General features: G+C 45.8%; 1 protein-coding gene across 3 annotated transcripts; it reads left to right on the forward strand.

Moving 5' to 3' along the window:
- The first annotated feature begins 2,582 nt into the window (after nt 1-2,582).
- On the forward strand, nt 2,583-7,071 carry Pja1 (praja ring finger ubiquitin ligase 1). 3 transcript variants are annotated; one of them, XM_027431751.2, is made up of 2 exons: nt 2,583-2,730; nt 4,833-7,071. In XM_027431751.2, exon 2 carries the CDS (start codon nt 4,900-4,902, stop codon nt 6,619-6,621), a length of 1,722 nt encoding a protein of 573 aa, XP_027287552.1. In that variant the 5' UTR covers nt 2,583-2,730; nt 4,833-4,899; the 3' UTR covers nt 6,622-7,071. The 3 variants fall into 3 exon arrangements, with proteins under 3 accessions (XP_027287552.1, XP_027287553.1, XP_027287551.1); XM_027431752.2 differs by having other exon boundaries at nt 2,597-2,730; nt 4,839-7,071; XM_027431750.2 differs by having other exon boundaries at nt 2,633-2,730; nt 4,670-7,071.
- The last annotated feature ends 992 nt before the right edge of the window (nt 7,072-8,063 follow it).

The raw sequence follows: 8,063 nt of genomic DNA on the forward strand, positions 1-8,063 counted from the left end.
TTCGTGCTCATATACTCAAGCCGTGTGCACCTTGAGTAAACCATGTTTGGGATTTCTGTTCACAGAAACTGTGCCATAATTAATGTTTGCTTTGTTAAGTGTTATAATGTTTGAGACAATTTGTTATTCATCAGTAAATAACTGCTACTTTTCTTTTTTAGTTTGTTTTTGGTTGGTTGTTTATTTGAGACAGGGTCTCTCTAAGTAATCCTGGGTAGCTTGGAGCTCATAAAGACCCACCTGCCTCTGTCTCCAGGGTGCTGGGGTTAAAGGCCTGCACTACCACACCCGGATAACTACTACATTTCTTTTCGCCAAGAAATCCCACTTAAACGTGTGTACACAGAGCAGAGCAATTTTTCAAATCCCTTTCCCCATCAGAGCACAGGTTAAAAATGTTGACACTCAGACCAGCTCAGGATAAACAGGCGTCTATTAGAGCCTAGAGGCAATATCCCCCAGGGGTAGCCTGCTAGGAGAAGTCAGACTCATCTCGCTTCCTGGAGGGCCAAGAAGATTAAACTTGCAAAACAACCATAGGTCGAGTGGAAAACTACCCTGGAGGACACAAGGAGCCATATCCTAAAATGGTCTTTGAATTCTCATAATCTCACTAGACACAAATGATCCAAGTTAAGGGGAATCGGATAATGCCAAGGCTTCAGCTGTAATTTCCTTGTTTCAAAAAGTAGAGGGTCTGAAGCTTGAAAGAAAGCAAAAGTTGCTCAGTCGGTATGACAGATGAATTCAAATATGTATTTTATACTGTTTTCCTGTTCCAAATAAATTTTAAATAAAATTTTTATTTAAAAATGCATCGTCTTGAGTCCAAAGTGCTGGAACATTAGTTCCAGCTTAGTTATTGTGTTGGTCAGTCTCCTATGTCCTTAATTATTTACAAGTCCATTTGATCTGTCTATACAATAAACATCGTGAGTTAAAACTTCTGCTGCAATTGTCCACTTCCTGGTGTCTTTGTATTTCTAACAGCAGTGGCTCCATATATTTTGAAACTGAACTGCTTGGTGCATAAATATTGTGATCATTCTCTCTTGTGGTTTCTGAAATGACTATTGTGTTCTCTTAGACGCTTTTTACTTTGAATTCTTTATTTGTATATTAGCATCGCTACTTTTAATGGTGCAAGCTTGATAACCTAGAAAGTTCAAGGTAAACCTGAGCTACATACATAATGAGACCTTGTCTGACAATGACTATAACAATCCCTATGCACATTCCACTCCACCCCCCAAAAAAAGGAAGGAAAAAAGAAATGCTCCAATTTTTGTTTTGTTTTGAGACCCTGGCTGTCCTGGAAGTCTCTATATAGACCAGACTGTCCTGGAAAAAAAACATAAATCCTCTTGCCTCTGGAGGGATGGGGTCAAAAGCATGAGCTACCATGTAGAGTGAATTTGATTTTATGTAGTTAATAGTCCATACTACACACTGTTAAGTGTTGTTTTCTCTTTCTACACACTTTGTTCTTGCTCACCCTCTCGTTTTTTGTTTGTTTGTTGGGTTGTTTTTTTTTTTTTTTGCCCTTTTTTGGATTTTGCCCCCTCAGGGTCACACAGTATTCTTTTAATAGGAAATACCCATACTGTTTGTATTGTCACCCTTGAAGGGTTTTTGTTTTGTTCTACTACACGTTGTATTTCTCCTGAGAGCAAATCTTTGCTACTACTGTGAACTCAAGAACTCTACATTGATCTGAGTATCTATCCATGTAATTCAAAGAGTTCAGGAAGGGTTTATCTGTGACTTACTTTGTTTTGTTTATTTTTCAGAGACTGGGTTTCTCTGTGTAGTCCTGGCTGCCCTGGAACTGGCTTTGTAGACCAGGTTGTCTTCAAACTCAGAGGTCTGCCTGCTTCTGTGTGCTGGGTTTAAAGACATGGGCCACCACACTCGGCCATTTGTTTGTTTGTTTGGTTGGTTTTGGTTTGTCGAATCAGGGTTTCTGTGTGGCTTTGGAGGCTGTCCTGGAACTAGCTCTTGTAGACCAGGCTGGTCTCCAAAACACAGAGATCCACCTGCCTCTGCCTCCCAAGTGCCAGGATTAAAGGTGTGCGCCACCATCGCCCAGCCCATCTCTGACATTTTAAAATGTGTTGCAATTCACAAAATGTGAACCTGTGTTGCATGTAATGTAATGGATAGACAAGCCTGGTTTTGTGACGACAGTACTATATTTCACTGCAAACATCTTCGGTTTGCCTCAGACACCAGGCTTAAAAAAATTGATGTTTCTACTGCAACTCTAAATACCGCTATAGATTTTAATATCCACAGAAAAACCATAGCATGTAACATAGGATGTGATATAGTAATATAATTAACTATAATGTTAGAATTAATCAGAATGTTCAGATTTCAGTTTATTAAAGAAAGCAACTGAAGGAAGGTGACAAACGTTTAACATTTGTTAGAACTGTTACAGTTCTTGCTGCCTTTGTGTTTGTGTGTGTGTCCCTGAAAAAGCTGAGCGTTTCAAACGAAATAACGCTTTCGAGCCCACCCGGATTTGCAGAGGGCAGTAGCCCGCCCCCGCCACATCAAGGGGGCGGACTCGCGCTGACGTCACGGCCACTTCCGCCGCCGCAGTCCCCGCCTGCCCTAGTGCTCTTTAGCGGGGGAGGAGCCGAGACCCGGAGCAGCAGCGGTGGTGGTGGTGGCGACCGAAGGTCCATCGGCTCTGCAGCTCTGAGCACGCGACTGGCCGGGAAGGTGAGTGCAAGGCAGCCTGCTGTAGTAGCCCGGACAGGTGGGCGAGCCTTGCCGGATGGGCATGGGCAGAATTCCAATGACCCCTTTGCGGGTTTATCTTGGGAGCGGGGTGGGGCAGAGGGGACTTGACCACATGCCGAGGCCTGTGGCCTCATTGGGGACCGCATCCCTTGCTGCCCAGCTCCTGCCTAGCCTTATGGCCCTAGCCCGAATGGCCTTCATGGCTGTCGGAGAGAGGTCTGGTGGTCGCGGCCCTCTGCCACTCCTACCTGTCTCTCCTTGCAATGCTCTTGGCGTCTTTGAGAGCACTCTATAGCCTTTCTTCACCCATTTCGCTGCTGTTATGTATAATGGCACAGGGCTAAGATTTTTAGCTACAAAATATGTGCTCAATAAAATAATTACTAAAAGATAAACAGTATTCTGAGGGAAAATCAGGATTCCTACACGAAACCTTTTTCTTTCTTTTGGCCTGCCACATTGATTTGGGTTTGCCCTTTGAGCTAAGGACGTATTCCTGTCTCTTATTATGACATTGCACCCCCTCCTCTGTGTCGCACGCACGCGCGTGCGCGTACACGGGCACACGCACAGGCACACACAAACCTCCTTTGCAGTCTGGTCCCTGTCCCTGCATCCTCAAGGTTTCCGAGAGCTCCTCTGCGCATGTGCAAACAGGCAAGCACACACACCCTCTCTCACACCCTCTAGTTCCTTCCTCTCCCCTCACCTACCTCCTATCTCTAGAATCTTCCCTGTCCTTCTCCTCTGACCCGTGTTTGAGAGTGTATTCTCCCTCCCTCCCTCCCCCCACCCTCCCCTACCCCCTTCTCCCTCACCCTCTCTCTCTCTCATCCCCCCTCCCTCCCTGTCCCTCTCTCTCTCTCCTTCCCCTCCCCCTCCCCCTCTCTGAAAAATGGCCTCCCTGTTCATGTCTGCTATACACACACATCTAAAGACATCTTCATCCTTCTGTTGCTTTCCTTACATACATGTACACATAGGAAGCTGGCTCACACACTCTTCTCAAATGTTCTTTTCTCCTCTGTTCCATACTTCACCTTCACACACAAATCCTCTGGGGACAGTACCCCCTTTCCTGTTTGCCATACTAACATATTCTAGCATTCTTTAGTTGCTGGCCTCTGTATTCCATCCGCCACATACATCCTCTGTGCTTTTTTTCTGCCCCTTGTTGCCTCCCATATTGACTTTTATACACTTTCCTCATTGCTACCAATACCCTTTCACTTCCTTGCCTGTGGAATGCAGGCTTCCCTCTATAGTTCCAGCTGCCACACTTAACAGGAGCACTGCCTCTTCTCTTCTCTCATACTCACAGCCTTCCCCTCTAAAACTGCCCCACCCATTCTTGTCATTCCCACCCCCTACAGAAATCCCTGCATTGCAGGATTGCTGGCCCCTTATCCACCTGTCTCTCTCCTGACAGACACTGCACTTGTGCACGCATACACAGTGAACTATATTTTCAGTTCTGTTCTAAATTGTATTTCTTCTCAATATCTGCAGTTCTCAGAAAACTACATCTCCCCTTTCCCCCCAAAAAATCCAAGCTCACAGCGGGCTTTACTCTTCCCATATTTCCACAGCACATCTACATTCTAAGCATTCAATCACCGCCCCCCCACACACATGCTCTCTCACACACACATACACACATACTCTCTCCCTCTCTCTCACACACACACATTTTCACACACACACATACTCTTTCACACACACATTCTGTCTTATTCCCCACCTTTCTTGTGAACTCAGTCCTGTAATCATTTTGCAAACACTAAAAATGTGTTTCAGGTCTACACCAGTCACAGGAATGCTACCTCAGGCCTTAAAAGACAGTGAAACTAATTTTAAAGGGCCCCTATCTCTCTCTTACCTGCCTACTGAAGGAAAACTAGATCTCCTTATTCTGTAGTTCTGACCTGGGAGCAAGAGCCTTTGCACCTGCATCCCAGCTCTGGTGGAATCTCAGAGTCAGCCATGGGTCAGGAATCTAGCAAGCCTGTTCGGCCCAAACCAGCAGGAGGGTATCGGTCCAATGCAGTCAGGAGTTATGGAAGGAGACATGCTTATGTCAGTTTCAGGCGGTCCACAAGCCATCAGGAAAGGATTGCCAGCCAGAGAAGGACAACATCCGAAGTCCCAATGCACAGATCAGCCCCCAATCACACCAAGAGGAGCCGGTCACCATTTGCCAGCACACGACGTCGTTGGGATGACAGAGAGAGCTCTGGAACCAGCCTGAATGTTGAGAATGGGGATTATCCCAGGTATCCTCCAAGAGAGTACAGGGCCTCCGGGAGCCGAAGAGGATTGGCTTATGGACATATTGGCACTCTGAGGGCACGTGATAGTGAGGAGGAGGGGGCTGGGCCTGTTGACAGACTGCCAGTGAGAGGGAAAACTGGCAAGTTTAAGCATGATCCAGAGAAGGGGGCAAGAGCTCCCCGCTTCTCTAGTGTTAACCATGATGTGAAAGAGGGGCTTGGCAAGGTAGAACCCCCTCCTGCTGCAAGGTGCTCTGCTAGCAGAGCTGAGTTCTTGAAGCAAAGTGGTATGGCCTCTCAGATGTCCTCTGCTGAAGGCAGGGCAGTTGCAAGGGGTAACAACAGCTTGGAGAGGGAGAGGCAGAATTTATTAGCACGTCCTAGCAGGGCTCCTGTGAGTATGTGTGGTGGTGGTGGGGAAAACTCCCCAAAGAGTGCAGAGGAGCCGGTGGTAAGGCCAAAAGTCCGGAATGTGGCGACTCCAAACTGCATGAAACCAAAAATATTTTTTGATACTGATGATGATGATGATGTAGTACCACAGAGTACTCCCAGGTGGAGAGATGCTGCCAGTGCTGATGCTGGCGAAGCCCATGCAGAGGGCCTAGCAAGAAGAGCCCGAGGTGAGGGTGCAGGCAGCTCCTCTGAGCCAAAGTATCCTGAAGACAAGAAGGATAACAGGAATGGGCAGGTGAAACCAGAGAAAGTGTCAAGACGGCGACGCACCATGGCTGACTCTGACTTCTGGGCATATACTGATGACTACTACAGATACTATGAAGAAGATTCTGACAGTGACAAAGAATGGATGGCTGCTCTGCGCAGGAAGTATCGAAATCGGGAACAACCCCAGTCTTCCAGTGGGGAAAACTGGGAGCCTCTGCCAGTAAAGGAAGAACCGGAACCTCAGCAAGCTTGTGAGAGTGTGAACGCCAGCGGAGCTGGGAGCCTTGCCAGTACCAGTGTTGGCAGCAATGGAAGTGGCTATCCTGAAGAAGTGCAAGAACCGTCTCTTCAGGAAGAGCAGGCCTCCCTGGAAGAAGGAGAAATTCCTTGGCTCCGGTACAATGAGAATGAAAGCAGCAGTGAAGCGGATAATGAGTCCGGCCATGAGATGATGCAGCCTGGGATGTTCGTGCTGGATGGAAACAACAACCTGGAAGATGACTCCAGTGTGAGCGAAGACCTAGAAGTGGACTGGAGCCTATTTGATGGCTTTGCAGATGGGTTGGGAGTGGCAGAAGCCATCTCCTATGTGGATCCTCAGTTCCTCACCTACATGGCTCTCGAAGAGCGCCTGGCCCAGGCGATGGAGACTGCCCTTGCGCACCTGGAGTCTCTCGCCGTTGATGTCGAGGTGGCTAACCCACCTGCAAGCAAGGAGAGCATTGATGCGCTTCCTGAGATCCTGGTCACTGAAGATCATGGTGCAGTGGGCCAAGAAATGTGCTGTCCCATCTGCTGCAGTGAATATGTGAAGGGTGAGGTGGCAACTGAGCTCCCGTGCCACCACTATTTCCATAAGCCATGTGTGTCCATCTGGCTTCAGAAGTCCGGCACCTGCCCAGTGTGCCGCTGCATGTTCCCTCCCCCACTCTAAAGGCCAAGGCTCTTTACTCTTAGCCTGGTTATTTTCCCTATCTGAAACCCACAATACTACAGGAGCCCTCTTTCAAAATTAACAATGGCAATGAAATCAGTTGGTCAATTAAACTAAACTTGTTGATTCCTTGTGATTATTTCCAATGTGAAAATGGTTGTGTCCAATTACATTTAAAAACCATCCTTTCTTTTAGAAGGTAGAAAGGGGAAACTAAACTTTCTAAATGCTACTTGAGATTGCAGCAAGAACATAAATTTTCTAACCTGAAAGTTGAAACAAGTCATATTCGTTCTGTAGACTATGTTGCTCTTTCCTTGTTGATGTCAAGTTTATCTGTTAAATACGTTGGAAAGACAAAAATCACTTGCGTTGCATGTTATGGGTTAATGTTCCTGTATTCAGTGGTGTAAAAGCTTATTAAAGTTCTTCTTTTGGTTTGACACAGTACAATGGCATCCTTTGGGTTTTGTCTGAAATGATGATCCCAGGTAACTATAAGTTGATTCCTTGCATTTGCAGCAAAAGTATCATGTTTCAGTGTTCTCAAGTCTAGAAAACTGTTTTTTCCCCACTAGAAATGCTCATCAGAACGCCAAGAAACTTCTTTAAGAAGTACGAATAAGGTATGCAATTGCCTTCTGTATGAAAAAGATTGACTAGAGAGAGAAAAACGAGAGAAAAAACCTACAGAGAAACAATGGTAAAAATAAAACCAAACTGGCGGGGTGGAAGGGGGGTGAACAAGTTCAGATCACCTTAGAGAAAATAGAAACTGTCAAAATGGGTTAAAAAATAGATCTGAATGCCAGTTACACATCTTAACAGTGACACAAATAGGGTGCTGCAGGACAGCCAGGAGCCACTTGTTTTAACAGTTGGCCGTGTGGCTTCAAATACTTTTCTAGAATAAAACTCAGGCACAAGTGAATTCCTCACTCCTTATTTTACCTTCATTCATCCACAGAGGTAAGCACTACCCAGAAAAATGGTGTAAATTCCTTGTCTATATCTCTAGACATGTACACTGTGTGTGTGTGTGTGTGTGTGTGTGTGTGTGTGTGTTTGTGTGTGTGTGTGTGTGTCCACAGCAACTGGGTTTGTTTCTAAAATGGATATAGTTGGTGGGATGTATGCTGTTGTTTTCCAGCTTGATTTCTTTTCACTCAATGTTATTTTTCTGTATTTGGGATATTACACTTTTGGTAGATATTTGGTTTCTCATCAGCATTTTATGGCTTTTTACTCTAGTAGTAAGAACATAAGAGTGAAAACCAGAGTGCCATAGTTTGAGCATCTTCACCAAGTAGATATGGCCAAAATGCTGTCTTGAGTGACTGCACTGGTATTCCATTTCTACCAACAGTTTTTGGGAGGAGACTCATCATAACTGAAGAAGCCTGGGCATTGTTAGTCTTCAGCCCTTCAACTCACTGGGATTC

The sequence above is a fragment of the Cricetulus griseus genome, chromosome X, assembly GCF_003668045.3.
Source record: "Cricetulus griseus strain 17A/GY chromosome X, alternate assembly CriGri-PICRH-1.0, whole genome shotgun sequence".
In the NCBI taxonomy this organism is placed as follows: Eukaryota; Metazoa; Chordata; class Mammalia; order Rodentia; family Cricetidae; genus Cricetulus; species Cricetulus griseus.

What these genes read in the sequence shown, in the direction of transcription:
- Pja1 (XM_027431750.2), top strand. Translation starts at nt 4,735, where the DNA reads ATGGGTCAGGAATCTAGCAAGCCTGTTCGGCCCAAACCAGCAGGAGGG.